At 54.1% G+C, this 27,484-nt stretch overlaps 3 protein-coding genes across 7 annotated transcripts in view; 1 reads left to right on the top strand and 2 right to left on the bottom strand.

Moving 5' to 3' along the window:
* The first annotated feature begins 16 nt into the window (after positions 1–16).
* Positions 17–7,405, top strand: NEIL1 (nei like DNA glycosylase 1). Its single transcript, XM_050799922.1, is given in 12 exon segments — positions 17–104; positions 107–266; positions 1,097–1,107; positions 1,110–1,551; positions 4,322–4,441; positions 4,535–4,598; positions 4,813–4,912; positions 5,924–6,051; positions 6,411–6,438; positions 6,592–6,653; positions 6,817–6,979; positions 7,126–7,405. Coding segments are annotated over 12 exon segments (1,422 nt in total). The 5' UTR covers positions 17–31; the 3' UTR covers positions 7,197–7,405.
* A 552-nt stretch (positions 7,406–7,957) lies between these two features.
* MAN2C1 (mannosidase alpha class 2C member 1) lies at positions 7,958–20,996 on the bottom strand. Of its 2 annotated transcripts, none has more exons than XM_050799839.1 (26): positions 20,357–20,996; positions 19,951–20,076; positions 19,411–19,534; positions 18,414–18,484; positions 16,356–16,533; positions 15,864–16,053; positions 14,490–14,596; positions 14,191–14,301; positions 13,704–13,796; positions 13,453–13,569; positions 13,133–13,228; positions 12,893–13,038; positions 12,412–12,535; positions 11,941–12,062; positions 11,754–11,839; positions 11,471–11,626; positions 11,179–11,276; positions 10,919–11,013; positions 10,564–10,668; positions 10,322–10,478; positions 10,057–10,200; positions 8,960–9,069; positions 8,773–8,852; positions 8,468–8,616; positions 8,277–8,386; positions 7,958–8,199 (listed from the first exon to the last, which is right to left on the bottom strand). In XM_050799839.1, exons 1-26 carry the CDS (start codon positions 20,473–20,475, stop codon positions 8,073–8,075), a joined length of 3,141 nt encoding a protein of 1,046 aa, XP_050655796.1. In that variant the 5' UTR covers positions 20,476–20,996; the 3' UTR covers positions 7,958–8,072. The 2 variants fall into 2 exon arrangements, with proteins under 2 accessions (XP_050655796.1, XP_050655795.1); XM_050799838.1 differs by having other exon boundaries at positions 13,453–13,572.
* A 270-nt stretch (positions 20,997–21,266) lies between these two features.
* SIN3A (SIN3 transcription regulator family member A) overlaps positions 21,267–27,484 on the bottom strand; it is an 89,958-nt gene continuing 83,740 nt past the window's right edge. For all 4 annotated transcript variants that reach the window (XM_050799835.1, XM_050799837.1, XM_050799834.1 and 1 more), the window contains exon 21: positions 21,267–24,100. In XM_050799835.1, the coding sequence (XP_050655792.1) occupies positions 23,870–24,100 (231 nt within the window). In that variant the 3' untranslated portion in view covers positions 21,267–23,869. The remainder of the gene's footprint in view (positions 24,101–27,484) is intronic.

The following is a 27,484-nucleotide window of genomic DNA, read 5'->3' on the forward strand; positions in this document are numbered from 1 at the left end:
GACTAACCGAGGACAGGGTTGCAGCGGGGGCATGGGGAGGGCGGGCCCTAGAGCGCCGCTCCTCCCCCAAACTAGGATTTGGAGCCTCACGTTCTCCCAGAAAACGAACCTGTGGGTGCCAGGCCAGGGGCGGCGCCCAGGTGCGGAGGGGGCAAGGTACGGGCGTCTGCCGTCGCTAAGTACCCCCTTCCACTTAAGCCACACCTTCGCCTCCGATCCCAAACCGCCCGGGGACAGAGGCAAGTGGCAAAGCGGGGAGGGCGAAGGTGAGGAGTGGGTACCCCCACCCCAGGGACCAGGCGCTGCCGCGGGCCCTTTGCCTCCCCCGGGCCCGGGGCCGGAGCTCGGGGAGCCCTTCCTGCTGCCCCCCGTCCTCCTGCGGAGCCATGGGGTCGGCTCCAGCGCACGGCAGCAGACCCCTCGCCTCGTCCTGGCCCCTGCCCTGACCCGGGGGCGGCCGCGGGGGTGTCCGGCCCGTGAGGCAGGCCCGGGGCTCGCTGCGGCCTAGCGGCCGATCCCGCTGCTCCCTTGCGCCAGGCCTAGCTGCGCTTTTTCCCTCGGTGATGCGCGTCCTAAGTGGGTGGGCTGGGGGGCGCAGGGAGGGGCGGCCACGCTACTCTAAGACCCTTTCACATGGTGGGAAGGCCCGGAGAAAGAGACAGCGTGTGCGGAGGGGGTGCCCCCTCAGATGGGGGGTCGGGAAGTCTCCCTCAAGTGTCCAGGACAGAGGGACAGCAGGGGCCAAGGCGGAGATGAGATCAGTGAGTGAGGGGAGCCCGGAAGAAGTGAGGCTGCAGCCGCCGCCCCGCAAGGGTTCGGACTTTCCTCTAAACGGGTCGGAAGCCCATGGAAGGAAGCGGTTAGCAGCAAGGCAGAGTCCTACCCCCTCTGCAGCCCCAGCTCCCAGTGCCCTGGGCTTTCCAGGCACTTGTCCGCGTAGGGGATTCAGGGCAGTGGCCAGGCCCGCACTTTCCTGCCAGCCTCAGCTGGCCACATGCCCCTCTGACCCTCCGAGTTCTCCTCTAAAAATGGGGCTGACAGCCCCTAGCTCACAAAGTCCACACCGGGCTCCACCTGCTACCTTCCTCCCCAATAGGACTCCGCCGCCCCCCTCAGGATGCCTGAGGGCCCTGAGCTGCACTTGGCCAGCCAGTTTGTGAACGAGGCCTGCGGGGCGCTGGTGTTCGGCGGCTGCGTGGAGAAGTCCTCTGTCAGCCGCAACCCCGAGGTGCCCTTTGAGAGCAGTGCTTACCGCATCTCAGCTTCAGCCCGCGGCAAGGAGCTGCGCCTGATACTGAGCCCTCTGCCTGAGGCCCAGCCCCCACAGGAGCCCCTGGCCCTGGTCTTTCGCTTTGGCATGTCCGGCTCTTTTCAGCTGGTGCCCCGCGAGGAGCTGCCACGCCATGCCCACCTGCGCTTTTATACGGCCCCGCCTGGCCCCCAGCTCGCCCTGTGTTTCGTGGACGTCCGCCGGTTTGGCCACTGGGACCTTGGGGGCAAGTGGCAGCCAGGCCGCGGGCCCTGTGTCTTGCAGGAGTACGAGCAGTTCAGGTAGGGCCAGCACCAGGTGTGATGAACCTGTTAGTGCCTTCTTGGTCAACACTCTGTAACACTAACACTCTGTTAGTGCCTTCTTGGTCAACAAAGGGCAAGTCCCTGCTCCTTCTGGGCCTCAGTCCCCTCATCTGCAGATCAAGACAGTGTCCCTGTCCTGGGTCAGCTCCCTGAGCCAATGGACATGGAAACTCAAAACTAATTGGAGGCCGGGTGTTGTAGCTCACGTCTGTAATCCCAGCATTTTGGGAGGCCGAGGCAGGTAGATCACTTAAGGTCAGGTCGAGACCAGCCTGGCCAACATGGTGAAACCCTGTCTCTACTGAAAATACAAAAATTAGCCGGGCATGGTGGCACATGCCTGTAACCCCAGCTACAGGCTGAGGCAATAAAATCGCTTGAGCCGGGGAGGCAGGGTTGCAGTGAGCTGAGATAGCACCACTCCACTGCAACCTGGGCAACAGAGCATGACTGTGTCTCAAAAAATAATGATAATAATAACTGATGGGGGAGGAGAGAGGAGAGTCAAGAGGAGGATGGGTAGGCACTGCCCTGAGGACATGTGGCCAGTTAGTGTCAGAGAAGCTGGGGCTCCCACTCACAATCCCACACCACCTCTCAGGGCTCCCAGGAGGCTGAGAAAGTAGAGGGGCTTTAACATGGTAAGTGAGGCTGAGCGGTATTGTTTCAAGGGGATGGGGAGGGGACGACCTCATGACATGGCTTCCGTCTTGGGCTTTGTGGTCTCCCACATCCGGCCTGCCCACTACTCTGTGTCCTGTGGTCTCCTCTGTGCCGCTTCCCTGCCTGCAGGAGGGTATAACAGCCCCACCTGGGATGTGATGCAGGTCACCTCAGATGGTACAGTGTTGGCCACTTCCTTTCCTCTGAAGAAGAAACGTGTATGAGTCTCTGCTTCGTGCCAGGCCTTGTTCTAGGGGCTCGGGGTACAGCAGTGAACAAGATGAATGTGGCCCCTGCTCCCACAGAACTGATGTTCACATAGGGTAGGGGAATGAGAAATGGACCCATGCCTGAGGAAAACCCAACAGGTGAAGGAGGTAGAGGATGACTTGGCCGAGGGTGGGGGTGCATTAGCAATGGCCACCCTAGGGAGGTTTGAGCTGAGGCCTGACTGATGAGAAGGAGCCAGCCAGAGGAAGGCATTGGAACTGACAAGAGTCACAAATGCAGAGGCCTGGAGTGGGCTTGGCAAGTTCTCCCCTTCTGGGGGACCCTGGGTGTCCGTTGGCCCTTAGGGGACTTGGATGCCTGTGGGATGGGTCGGGGATGTCTCTGGTGCCTTAGAAGGCCATTGACTCCTGGCCTTCCCATGTGTGAACCCCAAGCACATCCCCAGGGAAACATCTGTTTTTGGTTCTGGATTCCTCCAACCTCAGCCTTCCTGGGGAGTCACGCCACAAGTTAACTCTGCCAGCTGGCTCTGAAGTTTCTCTCAAACCGCGAGCATTTGGGCTGTTTTCTTAGTCCTCCAGCTGGGGCATGTGGCGATTGGATTCCCACAGGGATCAGGGCACCTCCCAGGCTACCCTTGTACCTTCACCCCAGAACTCTGTCTTCTGGTCCACTCATCACACCCACTAGTCAGTCTTGCCACGACCCTTTTCCGCAAAGAAACAAGATGCGCATCCTCTTTACTGTGGGGAGGAGACACCCATGACCCTTGGAGGTGGGGTGGGGGCTGCTAGGGCCCTCACTGGTACCCCACATATCTGCTGCACAGAACCAGACAATATCCAGGATCTTGAGAAGAATGGACCCTAACAATGGCAAACCCACATATAGTCTCTAACCCGCCACAAATGCTATACAGGGAGCTCCAGACTGCAAACGCACTTGAGGTCCTGTGGCCACACTGTTCTCATGTCCTGAGGAGTCTGAGGTGATAAACTCACAACCTCATATACAACCTCATGTTGCTTTTTTTTTGAGACAAGGGTCTCACTTTGTTGCCCAGGCTGGAGTGCAGTGGTGCCATCACAGCTCATTGCAGCCTCAACCTCCAGGGCTGAGGTGATTCTCCTACCTCAACCGCCTGAGTAGCTGGAACCACACGGGCACACCACTAAGTCCCTGGCTACTTTTAAAATTTTTGGTAGAGACGGAGTCTTCCTTGTTGCCCGGGCTGGTCTCCTGGGCTGAAGCAATCCTCCTGCTTCAGCTTCCCAGACTGCTGGGATTATAGGTGTGAGCCACCACACCAGCCTCACGTTACTTTAGATCAGTATTTTTCACCTTTCACAATGAATTTATTTTTAATTTTGTTTTTATTTTTTGAGATGGAGTCTCGCTCTGTGGCCCAGGCTGGAGTGCAGTGGCATGATCTCAGCTCACTGCAACCTCTACCTCCCTGGTTCCAGAGATTCTCCTGCTTCAGCCTCCCAAGTAACTGGGATTACAGGCACCCACCATCATGCCTAGCTAACTTTGTATTTTTAGTAGAGACAGGGTTTCACTATGTTGGCCAGGCTGGTCTCGACCTCCTGACCTCAAGTGATCTGCCTGCCGCGGCCTCCCAAAGTGCTGAGATTACAGGCGTGATCCACCGTGCCCGGCCGTCCTATCACAATGAATTTAAATCCCATGATGTTCCCATTTAACAGACAGGAAAACTGGGGCAGGGAGAAGAGAAACTGGAACTCCCAGTTTCCTTCCCCTTGCACCCAGAAACAGGTTCTCTGAGCCCCTCTCCCCATCCCATGGAGAGTGGGGATGGGTCTTATGCACCCAGACTGTGTCCCTCCAGGGAGAATGTGCTACGAAACCTAGCGGACAAGGCCTTTGACCGGCCCATCTGCGAGGCCCTCCTGGACCAGAGGTTCTTCAATGGCATTGGCAACTATCTGCGGGCAGAGATCCTGTACCGGTCAGCAAGCAGGCATGGGCATGGGGACTGGGGTGGGCCAGGTGTGCCCACATTCCCCACTGCCTAGCATGGCTTCCCCTCCCCCCACTACAGGCTGAAGATCCCTCCCTTTGAGAAGGCCCGCTCGGTCCTGGAGGCCCTGCAGCAGCGCAGGCCGGTGAGCCCAGAGAGGGATGGAGCACATGTGCTGGCACACTGGTGTCCATGTGGGCTGGCAAGGAGATGGGTGGGGTCAGGTGTCCCCAGCTTAGCTCAACAACGGGGGTGGGGAGGGGATGAACCACCCAAGGTCTGGCCAAGCTCACAGGGAAGGTCAGCTGCCTTTACATTGCCCCACTGACAGACAGGTCCTGCCCCTGCCCCTTCCTCAGAGCCTGAAGCTGACCCTCAGCCAGAAGATCAAGGCCAAGCTGCAGAATCCAGACCTCCTGGAGCTATGCCACTCAGTGCCCAAAGAAGTGGTCCAGTTGGGTGAGGCCAAAGATGGCGGTGACCTCTGCTTCAGCAAATGATTGTGTAACCCTGGGGCACTTGTCCCTCTCTGGGCCTGATTCACTCATTTGGAAGTTTGTAGCCCTAGTTATTCAATGGACTAGGCCTCCTGACTTGTCAATAGTGTTTCCAGGCCGGACGCAGTGGCTGCCTGTAATCCCAGCACTTTGGGAGGCCGAGTGGGGTGGGTCACCTGAGGTCAGGAGTTCGAGACTATCCTGGCCAACATGGTGAAATCCCATCTCTACTAAAAATGCAAATGATTAGCCAGGTATGGTGGTGGGCACCTGTAATCTCAGTTATTTGGGAGGATGAGGCAGGAAAATCGCTTAAACCTAGGAGGTGGAGGTTGCAGTGAGCCAAGATCACGCCATTGCACTCTAGCCTGGGCAACAAGAGCAAAACTCCATCTCAAACAAAACAAAACATAGTGTTTCCTCCAAGCTGCCCATGAGACAGGCAGGACAGGGATTCTTTCATATATTCACACACACACACACACGTGTATATGTATTACTTTTGGTAGAGATGGGATCTTGCCATGTTGCCTGGACTAGCCTCAAACTGGGCTCAAGTGATCCTCCCACCTCTGCCTCTAAGTAGCTAGGACTACAGGCTCACACCACGACACCAGGCTAATTGTTAAAATTTTTTTTTGTAGAGACAGGATCTCCCTATGTTGCCCAGGCTGGTATTGAACTCCTGGCCCCTAGGGCTCCTCCCACCTAAGCTTCCCAAAGTGTTGGGATTACAGGTGTGGGCCACTGCACAGGGCCAGGACAAGGATTCTTAATCCCACTCCAGGATGGGAAACCCATGGCCGAGTGGGAAGAAACCAGCTGAGGTCACATCACCAGAGGAGGGAGAGTGTGGCCCCTGACTCAGTCCATCAGCTTGTGTAGCTGAGGTCTGGGCCAGGTCTAACCAGGCTCTCCACTCCTCCCAACCTGAGCCTGCCCTCTGATCTCTGCCTGTTCCTCTGTCCCACAGGGGGCAAAGGCTACGGGTCAGAGAGCGGGGAGGAGGACTTTGCCGCCTTTCGAGCCTGGCTGCGCTGCTATGGCATGCCAGGCATGAGCTCCCTGCAGGACCGGCATGGCCGTACCATCTGGTTCCAGGTTGGGCCCTACTGTTCACACAGGCAAACAGAGACCCCAGGAAGCTGATGCGTGGAAACGTGGGCTCACAAGAATTGGGGTGGAGATACTCAGGGCCTGTCTAGACCCTCCAAGGATCACACTGGTCCTGAGGGTCACATCCCTCCCCTCCCTTGCGTCCCAGGGTCGCAGCTAGTGGAAGTAGCCCAAGGGCAGGGCAGCTTTGCTGATGTGGACTCTGACATGGGGGAGGTCTTAGAGGCTTCCTGGGGGAGAAGCTACATTGATCTGGATGGGTGTGTGTGAGTCCCACCTCTCCAAGGAATACTGCCCCTGTGCCAACCCAGGCTGATTCCTGAATTATCCCCATCCCATTTTAGGGGGATCCTGGACCCTTGGCACCCAAAGGTAAGCTACTCCTAATGTAATAGGCTAAGAGAGCAGAAAGGACTTCACACCTGCAAGGGCTACAGCACCCTTCTCCACTCTATCCCCCTGCAACCCTGGGAGTCACCCCTGGGCAGGATAGGACCCTCCAACTCCAACAGCAGTGTCCTGCAGGGTGCAAATCCCGCAAAAAGAAATCCAAGGCCACACAGCCGAGTCCTGAGGACAGAGTGGAGGTATCGCTGCCTGCTCCCGCCTCCTCTTCCCCTGCACTCTCCAGCCCTGGCTGCCCCTCCTAGGCAGCTGCCTTACCCTAAGAGGGCGGGGGGAATAGTGGGCCCTAACCAACCTCTAAACTGCTCTCTGAGCCCCTCAGGGACCCGTGTCTCCTCCATCCAGGACCCTTCGCCTCCAAGCAAGGCCCTTTCCAGGACACGAAGGGCAAAGAGAGACCTTCCTGAGAGGACTGCAACTCAGCGGCCTGAGGGGCCCAGCCTCCAGCAGGGCCCAGAAGTTCCCACAGTGCCCAAGAAGGGGAGGAGAAAGGGGCAACAGGCTTCCGGTGGGCTTTCCTCATCACTCCCAGCAACGGGCTCTACAGGAGAGGATGGGATGGTGGCCTAGGAGCGCGTGAACAAAGGTGGGGGAGAGGCTGCCACGGCAGCCCCTGGGAGTCTGAGCTCACCATCTTGCCTGTTCTTCCCCCAGGCCACCGCAGACCCCGGAAGGTCAAGGCTGACACCCCATCCTTGGACCCGGAGGGGACCTCAGCCTCTTAGCAGGAGGGTCTCCTTGCTGCACTCACCCTTTTTTGTCTTGCCCTGAATCTTGGGGTCTGAATTCTTGGGAGCAGGCAATATCTGAAAGTGCAAACAGGCCCTATGGCTGTTCCCTGCACAACTCTCATGTTTTTAATTGTACCCCACCTTCCACATCTTTAAAGCTCATGTGAAAAATGCTGCATTTTTAATAAACTGATAAATTTGAACTTCTTGGCACCTCTTGGTCTAAGATGGCCAGGTAGGAAGGGCCTGCTGCCCAGTCCTGGGGAGAGGAGGCCCAGCTCCTCACAAGGCAAAACTGAGCCCCCATACCAGTCCTCAAGTCTCTGGCTCTATCAGAGGACAGTTTGCTTCTGCAGGGACAGCCCCTCAGAGGTGGTACAAAGACCCTGGCCCCAGGCCGCCCAGGAGCCATAGCTCCTCCAGTTCAGATTCTCCAGGGTCCAGGGCTGTTCCCCCATCCTGGCAGGAGCCAGGCAAAACCCACCCTTCGGCCCCTCCCCAGCCCCAGGCCCAGGCCCTTTGCCTGCTGGCACAGAGGGGAGCTTCTCAACTCATGGTCTCTTCATTGGCTTTTGGTCACTCGAGGTCACCAATCTCTTGTGGGGGCTGCAACCCAGACCCTGCACACACAGGTACTTTAGGATCTTGCCCCTACCCACCAAATACCTGGGAAACCATCCCACCCCAGACCTCCCACCCCGACCCCAAGCCTGAGGATGGGCCCTAAGGGGAGCGAGCAGTGGCTACCAGCAGGGTTCCTGATCCAAGGATTTTATTCCACAAGAAGAGACTGATCCCTGCTTTAGGCTGGGGAAACAGAAATTAGGAGTCCCCAGAACCTTCCACAAACAAAACCCCAGCCCCAGGGACTCAGTGTGGTGGAGGCTGAAGCACGAGCAACAGGGACAGCACTTGGAAGGGAGAAAAGGTGAGCTTCAGGCGGCTGTCCCGAAGGGGCAAGTGGCCAGCAGGGTCTGGTCGCTCCAAGAGGTCACAGCTGGAGAACAGGAGGGGCCGTGAGGGCTCTGCGAGGGCGAGACTCTACCCCCACTCCCATCCCGCACCGCCACTCACAGGATGGCCTCCTGAACCGGCAGCGACAAGTGCAGCCAGCAGTCCACGTGGCTGCCGTGGGCTTCATACAGCCTCAGGACCAGCGAGCGGCGCTGGGGGCTGCTCTCCGCCTGCAGAGGGACAGGGCTGGTGGGCGGGGCCGAGGGCGGGCCCAGTCCAGGACCCCGCCCCCAGCACATCCCACCCCTTGCCTGCTTGACAGTCTCCAATACGACCGCGGGTGAAGACAGGGAAAAGGCACTCCAGGAGGTGGCGGGTGGTGGGCTGGGGGCTGGCAGAGCCAATAGGGGGAAGTTTAGGCTGTAGGCAGCTTGGATAACGCCAGCATCCTGGAAAGAGCCTGGGGAATGACCAGGAAACAATGCTGGTGGAGAGTGGGGGCTACCCTCCCATGTCCCTAGAAGGAACAGGGAGCCAGGCTGCTGGGGTTTGGGCTCACAGAAGGGCAGAGAGGTGTCTAGGGATGCAGGAAGGCCCCACCGTCCCCAGCACTCACCCTTGTGGGGCATCAGCGCGTAGGTGAACTCGTGGCGCCCCATGTCAGCAGTAGCGTCCGGGGCTTTAGGCGCCCGCAAGCTGGGGTAAGGAGAGCGAGTAGGGGCCAGGCTGAAGCTGGTGGAGTTGTGGCCGGGAAGACCCATGTCCCCATGCCAGCTCCCAGGCCTGGTGGGTACCCCACTTACAGCGAGAGGCTGAGGATGCTGCCTTGCACTGATGCGCCATACTTGCAGTCGTTGAGCAGGGCCAGTCCAAAGCCGTGTTCTGACAGATCCATCCAGCGGTGGGCCCACACCTGGAGAGCAGATCCAAGACCCACTTGGTGGCCCTGTGCCCCTCTCTGTGCTTGTAGACTCCAGAACTCCTGTCACTAGGCTGAGCACAAGCTCTAGAACCACACAACTGAACTCCAGCTCCCACTGCACGGGGCTCTGGGCATGCCACCCAATCTGCCTAAGCCTCAGTTTCCTATCTGTGAAATGGGAATAAAAAATAGTACTTACCCCACCGAATGATCATGAGTATCAAATTAAATGCAAAACTTTTTTTGTTTTTTTCACACAGGATCTCAGTCTGTCAACCAGGCTGGAGTGCAGTGGCATGATCTGGGCTCACTGCAACCTCCGCCTCCCGGGTTCAAGTGATTCTCCTGCCTCAGCCTCCCAAGTAGCTGGGATAACAGGGCATGTACCACCACACCCGGTTAATTTTTTTTTTTTGAGATGGAGTCTCACTCTGTCGCCAGGCTGCAGTGCAGTGGCATAATCTCAGCTCACTGCAACCTCCACCTAAAGGGTTCAAGCGATTCTCCTGCCTCAGCCTCCCAAGTAGCTGGGACTACAGGCGTGCGCCACCACACCCAGCTAATTTTTTTTTTATTTTTAGTAGAGACAGGCCTTCACCATGTTGTCCAGGATGGTCTCGATCTCTTGACCTCGTGATCCGCCCGCCTCGGCCTTCCAAAGTGCTGAGATTACAGGCCTGAGCCACTGCGCCCAGCCAATTTTTGTATTTTTAGTAGAGACGGGGTTTCACCATGTTGGCCAGGCTGGTCTTGAACTCCTGAACTCAGGCAATCCACCTGCCTCGGCCTCCCAAAGTGCTGGGATTACAGGCATGAGCCACTGTGCCCGGCCAATGTAAAGCATTTAGTGCAATGCCTAGCACGCACCTTAGGAAGCAGCAAATGTTGATTATCCTCTTCCTCCCCAGCCCGTACCACACAAGCAGTCTCCCCAGCCAGGGAGGAATCCAAGGCCACTCGCACCCTGCCATGTCAGACCTCAAATCGAGCCCAGTCCCAAGAAGTATTGTAGTGGGTAGGTCGCTGCAGGTGCCCAAACTGGATCTCATAGGTAGCCTGGGAACTCCGCACGCGAGCAGGGAACTCCACCTTCAGGAACTTGTGGGCCTCATGCCAGTGTACCTGGGAGCAGGATGGAGGGTGGAAGTCAGAGAAGGAAGAGACACACCCAGGCCTGGGGCTGGCCCCTCCTTACCAAGCACACTTGGGGAAAACAGCCACCCCGTCCCCACCCCACCACTACCTCGGTGTGGAAGCGGACATAGGGGCAGCCAACATCCAGCACGACCTCCTGGCTAAGTCGACTGTTGGGGCTAATCTGCAGCAAGAACCAGGCGCTGCCCCGCAGGCCACCCTCGGTGCCCACTGCCAGGGTCCCTGCCTGGCCCAGCACAGGCTTCCTATGGGACAGGGGTGGACATACTGAGCCAGAGCAGCCTGTGTTCCTGCCACCTCCACCATCCCCACATGCTGCCCAGCCCATACCGTGTCTCCAGGTGGTAGTCCATGACGTCCCATGCATCCCAGTACAAGGGGACATCATCAAACAGCACAAACTGGTTCCCCACGGCACCCTCAGCAATGGCCTCCCTGGAAGGACATGGGATTGATGCTGTACAACCATCTGACCTTGCTCCCTCCAGCTGCTCTTGGTGGGGTAGGGTGGAGTGAGTAGACCCAGGGGACAGGCGACTACTGCCCAGCCTGCCCTGCTCCATGTGTGGGTTCCAGCCCACAGCCACTGGTGGGCTGCTGTGGGCAGTGTTGCGGCCAGGGGACAGAGGAAACGGGCTGGGGTCTACTTGCCAGGCACTGGGAAAGGGCAGTAAGGAGTTGGCACCTGCCAGAGGCCACCAGGACCAAGGATGTCAGGCGGCCAGTCGGGTCCAGCTTCACTCGGATGATGCCATTGTCCAGAGTCACGGAGCCGTCAGTCTTTGTGGGAGGAGGCCTTGAGGCTGAGTCTGTAGGGGCTTCCCACACCAAAAGTCCTCCCACCCCAACCCCAGCCCCGCCTCACTACTTGCTTCAGGCAGGGGAGCTCAATTGTCAGAAAGCATCCCAGCACAGCTCCTGCCCCCTAGAACGTGCAGGACTCACCTCTTGCAGTACGAACACAGGCTGCTGGGGCAGCAGGGGCTGCAGTGAGGTGGGGGGAGGAACAGGAGCATAGCCCATGCTGGGCACCGTCACCAGGGCTGGGGGTGAGGCCTGGGCATCAGTGCAGCCTTCCTGACCTTTCAGGAAGCTTGCATAGGTGGGGGTGGGGTGGTGGAAGATGAGCTACTACTCTCCAGTCAGGGGCACCCAGATCCCTAGGGGTATCCCAGGCCTGATCTGTCTGGCCTCCATCCTTCCTGCTGCAATAGCAACCCTTCCCCTCAGCTTGTACCTAGGCTGTGGGCCCCACCCGGCTTGGGCAGGGCCATCACTTCGGTCCGCTTCCAGGGCAGCGTGTTGACGATGAGGAGGCCCTCGGGACCTGGCTCCCCAGCACACAGGGCTGCGGCTGCGGTGCTGAGCAGTGTATTGCCATGGGAACGGATGTCTGAGGAGAGACTGGCTGGTCATAGGTGGGCAACAGGTCTGGAATGAGCCCATGGGTATCCCACAGGAGACAGTCTGGGCTCAGCCCTGGCATTGGAGAGAGCGGGAAGGACTATTGTGAGCCTAACCTTCGTAGTGGCACATGGCTTCCTCTGCAACTATCTGGATGCAGCTTCCAGTCACCACATCATGGAACTGGTTCAGAAGCAGGAGCCTGCAGGGGTCAAGGGCAGGGATGGGAAGACTGGGAGGGGCAGCCACAGAGGTATCTGCAGTGAGCAGTCAGGTGGGTGGCAGGGACAGAACCAGGCTGACCTCCAGAGGTGCTGCAGCTGGGCTGCTGGGTATAGGAACTGGGCACTGCGGGCCAGGGCCAGGCTACTGAGCAGTTCCACATCGTGCAGGATTCGCTCACATTCCCGGTTCCCCTTCTTGATCTGAGCCCGGGATGGGAAGATTAGTCTGGAGCCTGCTTAGGTGTCCCAGGACACCTTCCAAAGCCCTCCCTTGCTCAGAATCCCTGAGGAACCCCCAAGGGCCTCGTGGAGAAGGCCTCTGGAAGTGACCTGCCTTAAATGCCTTCCCTCTTCTCCCCGCAGCCCAAACCCCTTTCTTCAGGGACACTGCCTCCTTCAAGCTTTCTTGACCAACCCAGGTCTTGAACTTCTCTCCTCCAAACTTCTCTTCCCCTAGATCTGGCCTGGGCTCTCTCCCCTGCTGCCTTCTCTGACCCTCTGCAGATCAAGGGCACACCCTCCCTGCACGGCCCTGCAACCTGCCCCTGACCTGGGCATGGGTGGTGTATGTGCCATTGTGCAGCTCCAAGAAGAGCTCCCCAACCCATGTGCACAGCTGCCCCGAGTCACTCTCCAGTGCCGAGAAGAGCTGCCTTGGAGAAGATAGCTGCACCCTGAGGAGACCACAAGTCTGGGTCTCCCAGCCTTGGAGACCACATGGCTCACCCTTCTTCCACACCAGAGCAAAGGATCCAGCCCCTACAGAAAGGAGCCACTCCAGAAAGCTCCCCGTCCACACATTGCCAGCCCCGGACGCCCTAGGAGAGCCTCTCTCTCTGGTGGGCTGGAGCCCTTACCACCTTCAGCTTTTCCCCCACCCATCCCCAGGGTAGAAGTTTGGAGGAACCCGTGGTCTAGGATTGGGACAGGACAAGGTCCAGATGAGGGGTTGGGTCCAATGTCTGAGGGAAGGCAGGGCTCATGGCAAGGGCCCAGGTTGGGGCTAAAGGAGAGCCAAGGCCCGGCCTGACCTGGGCAGCCCATCCGTATTGCTCAGGCGCTTCAGGCGGTCCAGCATGGTCTGGGTGGGACCACCACCCCCATCCCCAAAGCCAAAGAGGAAGGCACTGTGGTTGGCCCGCCCCTTGTCCCGGTTGTTGGCCACAGTCTTCAGCACCTAGACAGGTGAGGGCAGGCCAGCATGGATCAGCCTGGGACAAGCCAGCCCTCTCCAGCCTGCCCCTACCCCACCACCCTAGGTGACCCCTCACCTCCTCCACGCTGCCCTGCATCCCATAGGAGTCGCCAGGTGGGAAGTGGACCAGTATGCGGGAGCCATCCAGCCCCTCCCAGAAAAAAGTATGGTGCTACCAGCAGAGAAACAGAGGCAGGGCAGAGAGGCCAGAGTCAGGGCTGAGGCAGCGCCAGGCCTTCCAGACTTGGTCCTGCCCCTGCCTGCTATGTGACCCTGGCAGAAGCAGAGTGAGGGTTTGGTGGTCTGTCTAGGACCCCTCAATAAGGGGGAAGAGGCAAATGGGCCAGGTGGGACTTTGACCCACTCTGACCCTGACCCCCCTGGGTCCCTGCTTACTGGGAAGGAGTTCACCAAATTCCAGCTCAATTTCTGGGTGAGAAAGCGCCTGATGCCACAGCCGTGCATGATCTGGGGGAGCTGTGCTGAGTAGCCAAAGGTGTCCGGCAGCCAGAACTGCTGGGAAAGAGGATCCTGGAGTGCAGGAACCAGAGCTCCAGGTGGACTCACCCCAGCCTCAGCCCCTCAGCACTCCAAGTCGAGCGCCAGCCCCACTTGCCCACAGCCTGGTGCAGCAGCTCTCAGCCTACCTCGGAGCACATCTTCCCAAACTCCTGCAGAAAGAAGTTCTGGCCCTGCAAAAACTGCCTCACCATGGCCTCTCCACTGGGCAGGTTCCCATCCTGGCAGTGAAGGAAGTGGGAGGCAGCCCAGGTCAGTGCTGGATGGGGAGCAGGCAGGCACTCAGGCCAACCCACTCCCTGCAGGAGAAGCCAGGGCTGCTCCAACATGGGAGTTACAGCCGGAACTCAGTAAGGGCCCCTGTCCTTCAGGCCTGACTGTCCATCTGCCTGAAGGGGTGCCTAGGACTAGGCCATGCAACTTGTCACAGTGCTGGAGGCTCTCCTCCCCCTTCAAGTCCCAGGCCCTGAGATCCCAGGCACTAATGAGCCAGCCCTGCCACACAGGGGATGAGTGGCCTGCGGAAAGTCACCAGCAAAGCCAGGAGGGCTGGGGCTACCTGAGGGAAGGCCGTTGTCATACGGTTCAAGGCTGAGGGGTGCTCAGTGCACTTACCATCTCCACCCAGGTGCCCCCCACAGGCACAAACTGCCCACGGCGCGCAAACTCCTGGAGGCGGGAGTGCAGGCCAGGGTAGCGGTTCTTCACCCACTCCAGCTGCTGCGCCTGTGGGCAGGTTGAGGGGAGCTGGGCCCAGAGTGATGAGGGCCCCACCCAGGACAGAGCATATGGGACTCAGTGGGTGGCTAAGGGTGAGGAGCAGCCCTGCCCCCAGGCCCAGGAAACCTTCAGGGCCTGTGGAGCTCCAGGGAGGGCCACGTGCTTGCCTTCCCCCTCACAGCTGTCCCTCTGACCTGGGAGCAGGCAAAGATGAACTCAGGGTTTCGCTCCATGAGCTGCAGGGCGGTCACCCAGCTCCGGGCACATTTCCTCATGGTCTCTTTGAAGGGCCAAAGCCAGGCTAAACAGGGAGTGGGGTGGAGGATGGAGGGAGCGGCAAGGCTGACCAGGCCCGCGCTGGGGTTCCAGAGGGTCACCTAGCCTCCCTCCCATCCCAGGCCCTTCACCGGAAAGCCCTGTGGTGTCTCTCCTGAGCGGTCACTTCACTTCACTCCAGCAAGGTGGGGGGGGGGGCTGGGGAAAGGAGGCGGCAGTGCTATAAGGCCAATTATACAGGTCAGGAAATGGAGGCTCCAGGTCCCGGAATAGCTTCAGTCCTCTTGGGGAATTAGACATCCCCTAGAGGATCCTCCGAGAGGCAGCAGGGACTACCCTGCTGCTGCACACACTTGACGGATACCTGGGAACAGGGGCATGGCTCCCAGGATGGAGTCGGCTGTCCTGCCAGAGGTGCTACAGCCTCTCCTGACCCCCAGGCCGCAGTTCCTTCCTTACCAGTTTAGAACCTCTCACACCTTACCCTACATCTTGGCACAGCAGAGAAAGCCCTTGTTCTGTGATCCCAAAACTCCAGCTGCATCAGAATCAATACCTTCAGGAGCTTGTTAAAAACGTGGATTTCCCATAAAACTCAGACACTGCAAACTTGAGGAAGCCTCTCTGGAATCCCCCAGCCCAGGTGGAGTAAGTACCTCTTCTGTGCTCTCCAGTGCCCCAGACTCCCCACCATTGTGACACCAACTCTGCCTGCTGAATCCTTCTCTATAATCCTACCCTCAATATCTAGCATGGGCCCCACAAGGCATCATATTTTGTTGAAAGAATAAATGAGGCTGGGCACAGTGGCTCATGTCTATAATCCCAGCACTTTGGGAGGCCAAGGCAGGCGGATCACCCGAGGTCAGAAGTTCGAGACCAGTCTGACCAATGTGGTGAAACCTCGTCTCTACTAAAAATACAAAAATTAGCCAGGCGTTGTGGTGGGTGCCTGTAATCCCAGCTACTCAGGAGGCTGAGGCAGAAGAATCACTTGAACCCAGGAGGCAGAGGTTGCAGGGAGCCGAGATCACACCATTGCACTTCACCCTAGGTGACAAGACTAAGACTCCATCTCAAAAAAAAAAAAAAAAAAAAAAAAAAAAAGAATAAGTGAATCTAAAGCAAGCAGAGCCCACAGTCCAGCCCCCTGGTCCCATTTTACAGATGGGGAAAACTCAGGTCCAAGAGGGGCAGGAACTTGCTGAGCATCACACAGTGCTTCTAGGACACATCCAGGTCTTCAAGGGCACTCCTGCCTCCCCAGCCAGCCCAACCAGCTGCTGTCCTACCTGTATCAATGTGGCAGTGCCCTGTGGCATGAATGGTGTGTTGGCTTTCACCTCCACGTTGGCCAAAGAACCTGGAGGCCAGGGCCTGGGCCACTGGGAAGGTCTCGGGCTGGGCAGGGTCACACACGTTCACCATCTGGTTGGCTGTGTACAGGGCCTGAAAGCTGCGCTGGTTGTCCTTCCCAAGGCCCTGCAGCAGGGTTCTGCCACTTAATCCCCTTTTCAAGCATGGCTTCCAGACCTAGGCCCCACTGATCTCCTCAGGGCTCTCAGCAGAGCTCCCCTGACCTCCAACCCTTTTTCCCTGCTGGTCCCCCTGCTCAGCACCATCTCCCTCCTCCCCTTCACATAGAAAAATTCTCTCAACCCTCAAGCAGGTGGAAACCCTCTTCCTACTCTGGATTCCCAGAGTCCCATTTATCTGACCCAAAGAACAACCTTCTTGGAGCAGGGCTCTAGAGGGTAGCAGGGGGTACAGGGGGTGTCAAATACCTTGGCTATGCCCAGCAGCAGCTCCAGATCCACCAGGAGCATGTGGACATCTCGGTGGAACACAGCCAGCTCAGCCCGGCTCAGCTGGAACATCTTCTCAGGATCAGGGGCTGCAATGATGCTTCCCTTCCCGGCCCCCAGGAGCCCATTGCAGGCTACTTCCACATAGAGGGTGAGGCTACAAACATGGGGAGACAGCCTCAGGCTAAGGGACTGGCACAGCACTCTGGGGACTTGAGGAGGGGGCACCCAGGAGGCATCCAGCTGAGGCCAACCTGTCTGCTTTCAGGATCCACTACCCAGAGTATCCCACAGTGTGTCAAGAGCGCATGTGGGAGGGTTGGGGTACAAACACCAGATGGATCCTATGTCCTGCTGTCAGAGAGAATAAGTAGCAGTTTGGAATCATGTAAATTACACTGCTGTTTAGTCTTATATTTCCAAAGTTGTCTTTGCAAAGCACTGCCTTGGTCTTGGAACCCTCTTTGCATATTAAAAGCATGTTCGGATCTCCCAGGCTTGAACTTTCAGACCCAAGATCTAAAACCAACATGGCTAACATGGGCGGGCCATTCATTGGAGAACAGGCTGGGCTGTGGTGATGCCATACTCAGGCTTCAGAGAACAAACACGACTTCCTTAGGGAGACCTTGCTGACTCCACTTCCCCACTAAGTCTAGAGCAAATTCCTCAGTGGACTACCCAGGATTTTCTTCCAGAGCCTTCAGCTTTGTAATTATATGAGTAGACCTGTCTCCCTTTGTTGGCAAGGACTATTTTATTCACCACCATACTCCCAGTGTCTGGAAGCATCTGAAACAGTGTTCAATCAATATAAAATACAATAATAACGTCTAAGAAGTGTTTTTAATGGTGTCGTAAAATGTCCATGTTATAACATGGAATGTAAGAAGTCAGGATACAATCTCAACTAGTAAAAACTACACCAGGATGAGTCGGGCACAGTGGCTCATGCCTGTAATCCCAGCACTTTGGGAGGCTGAAGTGGGTGGATAGCCTGAGGTCAGGAGTTTGAGACCAGCCTGGCCAACAGAGTGAAACCCCATCTCTACTAAAAATACAAAAAATTAGCTGGGCATGGTGGTGGGCACCTGTAATCTCAGCTGCTAGGGAGGCTGAAGCAGAAGAATTGCTTGAACCTGGGAGGCGGCGGTCGCAGTGAGCCGAGATTGCGCCATTGCACTCCAGCCTGGGTAACAAAAGCGAAACTCCGTCTCAAAAAAACAAAACAAAACAAAACCAAAAAAAAAAAAAAAAAAAAAAAAAACTATGCTGGAAAGATACACCAAGAACATGAATACTGGGCTGGGCGCGGTAGCTTGCACCTGTAATTTCAGCACTTTGGGAAGCTGAGAAGGGTGGATTACCTGAGGTCAAGAGTTTGAGACCAGCCTGGCCAACATGGTGAAATCCTTTCTCTACTAAAAATACAAAAAAATAGCTGGGCGTGGTGGCACACACCTGTAATCCCTGCTACTCAGGAAGCTGAGGCACGAGAATCACTTGAACCTGGGAGGTAGAAGTTGCAGTGAGCTGAGATCGCGCCACTGTACTCCAGCCTTGGCGACAGAGGGAGACTTTGTCTCAAAAAAAAAAAAAAAAAAAAAAAAAAGAACATGAATGCTGAGATGTTAATAATGTTCATCTCTATTCTAGGGAGTGGAATAACAGTAGTTATTTCTTTCTTTGTGCTTTCCTGTATTTACCACAAGGCAAACATTATTATTTTTGAGACAAAGTCTCGCTCTGTTGCCCAGGCTGTAGTGCAGTGGTGTGATCATGGCTCACTGCAGCCTCGGCCTCCTGGGCTCAGGTGATCCTCCCACCTCAGCCTCCCAGGTAGTGTGGGTCACTGCACCCAGCCCATTATTTTTATGGTTAGGAAAAAATCATGCTTTTAAAAGCAAACAATGAGATGTGAGGATGATTGTGCTGGAGCAGAGGGGTGCTTCTGAGATCACTCTGGGCCTCAGCTCCTCCTTGCTCACTGGTACTCCCTCCCTGACAGCACTGGTCAACCAGGGCACAGGGACTCACCTTCGGGGGTCTCTTTCCCCCAGCCTGTCAGTCAGGACATAGCTGGTCTTCTCACCCTCTTTGGTTAAACCCTAGTAGGGAGGGGAGTGAGAGAGACAAGGCTTGAGGCCTTTGGACAGTTCAGATAAAGTGTAAGCCATGGGGAGACAGGTCCCTCCATCTGGTCCCCAGCTCTGGGTCCTCTCTCCCAAGCAGGGCCAAGATTGGCAAATCAGGGACCCTTGGCAGTAGATGCCCCAATTCCCATGGCAGCCAGCACCATGAGCACCAAATAGCCCCTGTTTACCAGTGGCAAAACCATGGTCTTATGGGAAGGGCCCTGGAAAGGGGTTAGGCGGCCTGAGTGTGGATTCTGGTGGCTCTGCACCCCCAAATAAATACCTGAAAAGAAACTCCATGAAGTTAAGGGCAGGTTTGCCTCATTCTCTGCCACACCCTAGTGCTTAAGGGTATGGCCCAGAATGGACACCAGGGGATATTTGCTGAGTCAGTGAAGGGAGGGAGGGAAGGTCTCTGCCTTCTTGTAGCCAGGAAGAACAGTCTTAACCCCAGATTGAGAGTCAATCCAACTTGAAATGGAAGCTGTGTGAACCTGAGTGAGTGAACTAACCTCTACACATCTCAGTTTCTTAATCTGTAAATGGGTATAAAGACCTACTAGATAGGAGTATAAGGACTAAACCTGATAAGGGTGGAGCATGAACAAGACACTTAACAGTGGTTATAGCTGGGGAATGGGATGGGTGATAGGGAGAGGTCCATTACTTTATCTAGAACTGTTTGAAATGTTTTCCTATAAGTTTGTATTACATGGAATAAAAACTAAGGACCAATTGCAGAGATGCCCAAGTGACAACTTCCTTAGTCCTGAAATCCTGATACCACCCTGTAGGCAGAGCAACTCAGCTGTGGCTTCTCTAGAGTCCACAGGAGAAGGGCTGCAGTCATTTCAGGGCTGAAATGTGGCCATACCTGGCCCTAGGGCAGGGTTCCTCACCTGGACAGGTTCCCCATCACGCCACACCAGACCTTCTCCATCACTTTCCCAGCAAAGGTGAACTTCCTGGCCTACCCATGCCTCTGGGATGGTCAGTTCCACCCGGAACCAGCAGGTCCACCATCTGCAAGAGAGCTGTTGTGATAGGCCCAGAGGTAGAAGCCCTATCCTGATATCCTTCCTTGGATAAAGTGTCGGCCGGGGCTTGAAACTCTCCAAGAATCTGCAGTGTCACAAGGTACTCAGCTTTGAGCCACAAGAAAGGAGCCACAAGGTGAGAAGCAAGATGAGGGAAAGAGGCAGAGGCGTCAAAGGTTCGTGATCCCTAGGGTGCCCTTCCTAAGGGATGTCCAGAGGCGGCTACGTGGGGATGAAAACCATCCCCTGAAGACTGAGGGACCAGGGAGCTGTTCCCAGCAGAGGGTGCTGCTCGATCCCACGTAGTTGAGGGCAGACGGCGGACAACGAAGGTGTGGCCGGGAGCTGGGTTGGGACTTCCCTTAGACCCGTAGCCCCGCCCACCCGCTGGGCGTTACCTACGTGGGTCCGAAGCTGCAGCCGACCTGTGCTGGGCGGAAGTCCCGCTGGACTGCCTCCTGGTAGGGAAGCCTATCTGGCGTCAGGAAGCTGGAGAGCGCAGCCACAGGGCAGCTGGCCCCAAAAAGCCTGCGTAGGACGGGCCAGTGGGCACATGCTGGAGGCCGCCCGGTTTCCGCCTGGGTGCCAGCTGGCCAGTGGGGCCGCACTTTCCCTGGATCCTCCACCAAGAGGGCTGCCTGGCCGCGCTGCGGCAGTCCATTCCCTACCCCCTCCTCCCCGGCCTCTGCCCTGCCCGCGGCGAGCACTTCATCCCGCGGCCCGGGTAGCTGCAGCTTGGGTTTCTCCCCGGAAGGAAAGCCTGAAGCGCACGGATGCGGTCGGCCGGCTACCGAGACCAGGGCCACACCTGCCGCGGAGGTTACAGTCGGTAAAGTAGAGTGGCGACACGAACTTCTCCACCCGTTCCAGCGTGGTGCGCCAGTGCTTCAGGGCCGGCGCAGCCGCCATCGCCGAGCTCTCGCTCATCTTTCCGGAAGGCTCCTGGCGCTACGGTCCCGCTCCACGGCAGGAAACAAAAGGTTCCGGCGTCCAGAGGGCGCCTCCCGGTCCCGGGCAGCTTTTCTTGGCACACCGGCGGCACTCGGAAGCCCAGCTGCTGTCTGAACCTTGAGCCGAGTTGGAAGCTAGAAACTGTGTTTTTGAGGCTCCCCTATGTTGTCCGAGATAGTGGACCGCAGGGCAAATCTCAAAATAAAATGGGAAATTTGACGATGAGAACTCTGAAAGTCTCGGGACAGAGACTTAGGCCATTCGGCAAGAAGGGCACGAGCCTCAGCTGCTGCAGACCCAGCCTCAGAAGCAGCAACCGGCAGGGAGACCTCTGGCTCTAGCTGTCGCTGAACACAGAAAGTGGTGTTTGCTTAACGTGGAGAGCCAGACTACCCGGAATAGGTGTTTTCATACCGGACGGAGGTCAGGGTGTTAGTGAGCAGGAAAGTAGAGCTTTATGCCCAAGTTACCACGACTTCCTCGATTACAGGCTTTACTGAATATATATTGCTAACTCTTGCACATCACCAGAAACTCTGGAGTTTGAGGTGGCAGAACAGTCATGGCATTGACGATTCCAATGGAAAAATGTATTTCACCATACAGGACTGTAGAGTCCAGGGAAGTCATAATACCAGAAACAGAACTCCAGTTTCATTCTCACCCCTAGTACTCCACTGACAGCTTTTGTTTTTTTCTCCTGGGGTTGCCAAGAGAGTGTCTATAAAATCATTAGGAACAAAAAAAAAAAAAAAAAATACACAAGATTAGCCCTGATATTTTAATGGCAATACGGACCAAGTTTACAACATTTCAAATGCAAATCACACGGAAAGGTGACTAAGTACAGAATACCAAATGTGATTTAAAATAAAGATAACCTGCTGCTGCATATAATACAGGTTGGGTTTAGAGCTTGGAGCTCAGATGTCAGACAGCAGGAGGAATAAAAATGCTACTTGTGAAAACCCAGGCTATAGGTAAAACTGTCTTCTGTTGGTTGCACTGGTGGGTTGGGACTTTCTCCTGAACTGGCCTTGAAATCCTATCCTGACCTGCAGGCAGGTGCTCTGGATGTAACACTGTGCAGGGGCAGCAACAGCCAGGGCTGACCCTGATCACACCCCACCAATTTCCCCTATGGTTCCAGGTCAATATGACCTTTCTTGAGGGAACACAGGGGAATAGGTGAATCATTTCTGAGAAAACCTCAGGATCTTTCCCCAAAATCAGTACATATGACCACTCCCAAGTCAGACATTGCCCCAGTTTTGCCCTAAAATCTTATCCCACAAAGCTCTTTTTGGCACCCTACACTTTGGCTCACAGTCTCCTCCCCCCAGTACAAAAGCAGCCTAAAATCAGGCCGGCTCTGGTGGCTCACACCTGTAATCTCAGCACTTTGGGAGGCCGAGGTGGGAGGACAGCTTGAGGAGGGGAGTTTGAGACCAGCCTAGGCAGCATAGCAAGACCCTGTCTCTACAAAAAGTTAAAAAATTAGCTGGGTGTGGTGGCATGCAGCTACTCAGGAGGCTGAGGTGGGAGGACTGCTTGAGCCTGGGAGGTCAAGCCTGCAGTGAGCTATGATCGTGCCACTGCACTCCAGTGTGGGTCATAAAGTGAGACTTTGTCTTTAAACAATAATAAAAGCCTAAAATCAGGTCTACCATGTATTTTGAAAATCCAAGAGCCAAAAAATTTTTCTTTTTGGTGGTGATGGTGGTGATTTTTAACTAAAAAGCAAACATAAAACACACAAAACATTGCTGCTTACGACTAAGACTTGCGTAATGGTTGCTGAAGAAAAATCCACCAGAGTACTGGGAGGGGCTCAGTTGGTCTTTGTTCAGAAAGTCCAGGTTAACCACATAGAAAAATTCTAATCATTCATGTTTAAATGCTAGTTTAAATTTATGTAATTAAAAAAATAGGTATCCCATTTCAAATTCTCTCCCTCCCAACCCCATTTATAAGGTATACCACATGCCTTATACACACTTTTTTTCAAATACTGGTTTGGTATTTAAGTTGCTCACCCCCATCCATCACCAATGTGAATAAGAAAAAATATATAGAAATACAAACTACATAGCTTGACAACTTACCCAAATATAAAATATTTTCACATAGTTGAACAAGGGGAAAAAACATGTACTAAAAGACTGAAGTATTCTAAGATTTTGGAATATTTTGATTTCGAACAAGTAACAAGTATTTAAAGCAAAATCCTGTTTCTACCCTGGATAAGGAACTGAAACCAAAATCCCTGCTTCACAGTATTTTCTGGTGAGGACAAGGGACGTGGGTTGAGAGTTTATTCCTTAAGTAAGAACCAAGCTTTATTTATTTACAAAAAAAAAAAAAAAAAAGTTGGGGGCAAAGGGGAAGACAAGTTTTACACAAAAGTACTACAATGGTAACTCCCTTTGGTAAAAAGTGTAATAAATGTCTTGTACATCTGTTCATAGGTACTAAATCTGAAGCCACATAGTACTATGGTACACAAGAAGCTAGAGCAATTATGCTAGCACATCAAAGCATATTTCTTTTAATAAAAAATTGACAGTATGTACATTATGTACAAAAAAACAAGTTAAAATCGTGTGTGTGTGCATGTGTGTGTCAGAGAGTAAAGCTGGTGGATGGCACTAGGGTAGACTAGTAAAGAGGCAGATACAAAACAGTTCCACGGGAGCTAAAAAGGACGACTGATTTGAACTCGTTGAGGTTGAGAACCAAAGGAAAGGGTAGGCAGCAAGGGATTCGTCAGGAATAAAATCCACAAGATGATCAATCCCAAAGCCAAACTGCAGGTCCCAGATAAAACCTAACGGGTGATCTTAGATGTGCTCAAGTGACCAGAAAAAAAAAAATCAAATCCAGTTTTTTTTTTTTTTTTTCCTTTTGTGGGGAGGGGAGAGGAGCAGTGACCATGATAGTTCCAATCCATCTGAGTATTAAGTCCTTCCCCAGTCTGTTTTGTAAATGCATCTCCATCCAGTCAAAAGTGTGAACAGCATCCGGTTCCCTCACTGAAAGTTAGGCCACAGGAGACTCCAGTCTTAGCTCTGCTGGTGTGTGCAAGCAAACTGCACGTCTTTGCTTGCAAGGACTTCCTTCCCCTCCAGGGCAGGCTATACCCAAAACCCTTTGGAAAAGTTCCAGCTTCAGCTTTGTAAGGTATTCATGTTCCTAACAGGTAGCCCACTTGGTGCCAGGCTGCACCAGCCACACACAGGTCAGGTGGCCATGTCCCAGAGAGGCCCAGTGAGGCTTGAAAGGCATCTTCCTTGTTTCTTCAGTGTGTGAATGCATAGGCCTACACACACACCCCCACACACACCCCAAGTTATCTGCTCTGGCTTTGCAGTTAAGGGGCTTTGAATACTGTGCCGTATTTGACACGATACTTGTTAATGCTCACAAAATGCAGGGTCTCTGTATCACAGGTGGTGGTACAGGGCACCAGGCCCTCCAGCCCCTCACCCATGAGCCACTTGCTGGTCTCTGCTGCCATTTCACGGGGCACATGCTCCTTGGTCCATTTATCTACCCAGGCCTGGAATCTCTGATGTAGACGCTTGCTTACACGCTCATGGGACTGCAAAACAGAAAAAAAATATTTTTTATTAAATGAAGCAGAACCAAAAAAGAGCCCTTCAAATACAAAGCCTAATCTTCTTCTAAAGGAGCAAAGGAGAGATTGGGCTCAAGTCTTAGATACTGTTTTTGTTTTTCTTTAAAAAAAAAAAAAAAAAAAAAAAGCTTCTCTGTTTACAGAGAAGTTAAAGTAGTAAGAACATAGAACATGTGAGGGCATGAAAATCCATAACGCCTCCAAAGAAATGTGAACACAGGCTCTGGGCTGAAAAAGCTCAGTGTTCTCAATTTTAGCATGCATTAGTATAACCTAGGGAATGTGTTAAAAAGACACATTTCCGACGAGGCGCAGTGACTCACGCCTGTAATCCTAGTACTCTGGGAGGCCGAGGCAGGCAGTTCGCTTGAGCTCAGGAGTTTGAGACCAGCCTGGGCAACATGACAAAACCCCATCTCTACAAAAATACAAAACTTAATCGGGCATGGTGACACGATCCTGTAGTCCCAGCTACTCGGTAGGCTGAAGTGGGAGGACCGCTTGAGCTGGGAGGTGGAGGTTGCAGCGAGCTGAGATCGTACCACCGCACCCTAGCCTGGATGGCAGAGCCAAACCCCGTCTCCAAAAACAAACATACAAAAAACCCAAAACCCCACATTTCCTTGGTTTTACCAATCTGCTCTAATGTATCCTGGGTAGGACCCAGTGAGCCATTGATCACTTCTATCAGCATGGAGATCCACTTCTAAGCCAGATAGTGCAAAGCAAAGGGCTTAAAACCCACTCTCCCTCCATTGTGTTACCCCACCCTGGCAAGCAGAGTCCAGGCTTGCCAGATCTTCTGCAGGGGGTTCTGTTCCCACCAACACACCCAGTAAAAATTTATTGGTGACCACATGCAAGGATACTAGAAGAGATACAAAAACAAAACTGCTGTTGCCCAGTGTCCCAAATAATGTGAATCAGAGACAGGCAGACACACAACACATAGCAAAAAAAATTAGTCAGGCATGGTGGTGCACACCTGTAATCCCAGCTACTCGAAAGGCTGAGGCAAGAGAATCTCTTGAACCCGGGAGACAGAGGATGCAGTGAGCTGAGATCATGCCACTGCGCTTCCCTCCACGCCATGAGAGAAGTACAGCAGACTCTTGAATAACACGGCTTTGAATGGCACAGGGCCACTGATAGGCAAGTTTTCTTCCACCTCTGCCAACCCCAAGACAGCAAAACCAACCCCTCCCCTTCCTCCTCCCTCTTCAGCCTACTCAACAAGATGAGAATGAGGACCCTTTATGATGAGCCACATCCACTTAATGAAGAGTAAATATATTTTCTCTTGCATATGACTTAACATTTTCTTTTCTCTAACTTCCTTTATTGTAAGAATATACAGTATAGGCTGGGCACAGTGGCTCATACCTGTAATCCCAGCACTTTAGGAGGCTGAAACAGATGGGTTGTTTGAACCCCTGAAGACCAGCCCTGGGCAATGTAAGGAGACCCCGTGTCTATTTCCATTAAAAAAAAAAAAAGAAAACAAGAAAAAAAGAATGCAGTATATATATGTGTGTGTATATATATATATATATATATTTTTTTTTTTTTTTTTTTGAGACGGAGTCTCGCTCTGCTGCCCAGGCTGGAGTGCAGTGGCCGGATCTCAGCTCACTGCAAGCTCCGCCTCCCGGGTTCACGCCATTCTCCTACCTCAGCCTCCCGAGTAGTTGGGACTACAGGCGCCCGCCACCGCGCCCGGCTAGTTTTTTGTATTTTTTAGTAGAGATGGGGTTTCACCGTGTTAGCCAGGATGGTCTCGATCTCCTGACCTCGTGATCCACCCGTCTCGGCCTCCCAAAGTGCTGGGATTACAGGCTTGAGCCACCGCGCCCGGCCAGAATGCAGTATATATAATACATACAACATACAAAATATGTCCATCAACTGTTTATCAGTAAGCCTTCCAGTCAACAGTAGACTATCAGTAGTTCCATTCCGGGGGAGTCAAAAATTATACATAGATTTGACTGTTGCCGGGCGCGGTGGCTCACGCCTGTAATCCCAGCACTTTGGGAGGCCGAGGCGGGCGGATCACGAGGTCAGGAGATCGAGACCATCCTGGCTAACACAGTGAAACCCCGTCTCTACTAAAAATACAAAAAAAACTAGCCGGGCGTGGTGGCGGCGCCTGTAGTCCCAGCTACTCGGGAGGCTGAGGCAGGAGAATGGCGTGAACCCGGGAGGCGGAGCTTGCAGTGAGCTGAGATCGCGCCACTGCACTCCAGCCTGGGCGACAGAGCGAGACTCCATCTCAAAAAAAAAAAAAAAAAAAAAAAAAAAAGATTTGACTGTGCAGGGGCCAGTGCCCCAAACCCCGTGTCATTCGAGGGATAATCATACATTAAACTGTGTGCTCAACATCTCCCACTTGAAAGTTTTGTAGTCCTTTCAAACTTAAAACGCACTTCGTCTGTCTCCTAAACCTCATAACCCTTTTCTATTAACAGGTGAGCCCCTAAAATATCCACTTAAGCAAAACAAAACAAACCAAAAAACCCCAAAACGAATTAGGCACCATCCTTGATGTCCTCCTTTTGCTTACCCCCACATTTGATCCAATACCATCTCTTGTCAATTAAATATCTAAATTATATCTACATCCAGGCGTGGTAGCTCCCGCCTGTAGTCCCAGTACTTTGGGAGGCTGAGGTGGGTGGGGCACTTGAGGTCAGGGGTTTGAGACCAGCCTGGCCAACATGGTGAAACCCCATCTCTACTAAAAATACAAAAAATCAGCCAGGCGTGGTGGCGCTTGCCTGTAATCACAGCTGCTCAGTAGGCTGAGACAGGAGAATCGCTTGAACTCGGGAGGCAGAGGTTGCAGTGAGCCGAGATTGGGTCACTGCACTCCAGCTTGGGCGACAAGAGTGAAACTCTGTCTCAAAAATAAATAAACACATAAAATCTACAATGTAATTCTTGCAATTCCACTGCCACCCTAGTAGTTTGGGTGGTCCCCAAATCTCATTTGGACAAGGGCACCCTTGAGTGGTCTCTGCTCTTCCAACTTTATACATACCCATCTCCACTCTCCTCATAGCACTCCAAGCTATCTTTGTCAAATGTCCCAATGCATCTCAAACAAACTCCAAACCATGGCCTATTAGACAAAGTAATGTGGCCTCTGCCTACCCTTCTAACTTCATGCAACCTTGAGCCACAACGGTGTCTGTAGTTTCTTGAATATGCCATGTTCTTTCCTCCCAGCCTTGTACTTGCTCTTTTGTCTAGAAAACACCCATCCTCTACTCTTCACCAGGCTAATTCCTTGTCATTATTCAGGCCTCAAGCATCACCTCCTTTGAGAAGCCTCCTCCAGTGAAAGCA

Source organism: Macaca thibetana, chromosome 7, assembly GCF_024542745.1.
Source record: "Macaca thibetana thibetana isolate TM-01 chromosome 7, ASM2454274v1, whole genome shotgun sequence".
NCBI classification, from domain to species: Eukaryota; Metazoa; Chordata; class Mammalia; order Primates; family Cercopithecidae; genus Macaca; species Macaca thibetana.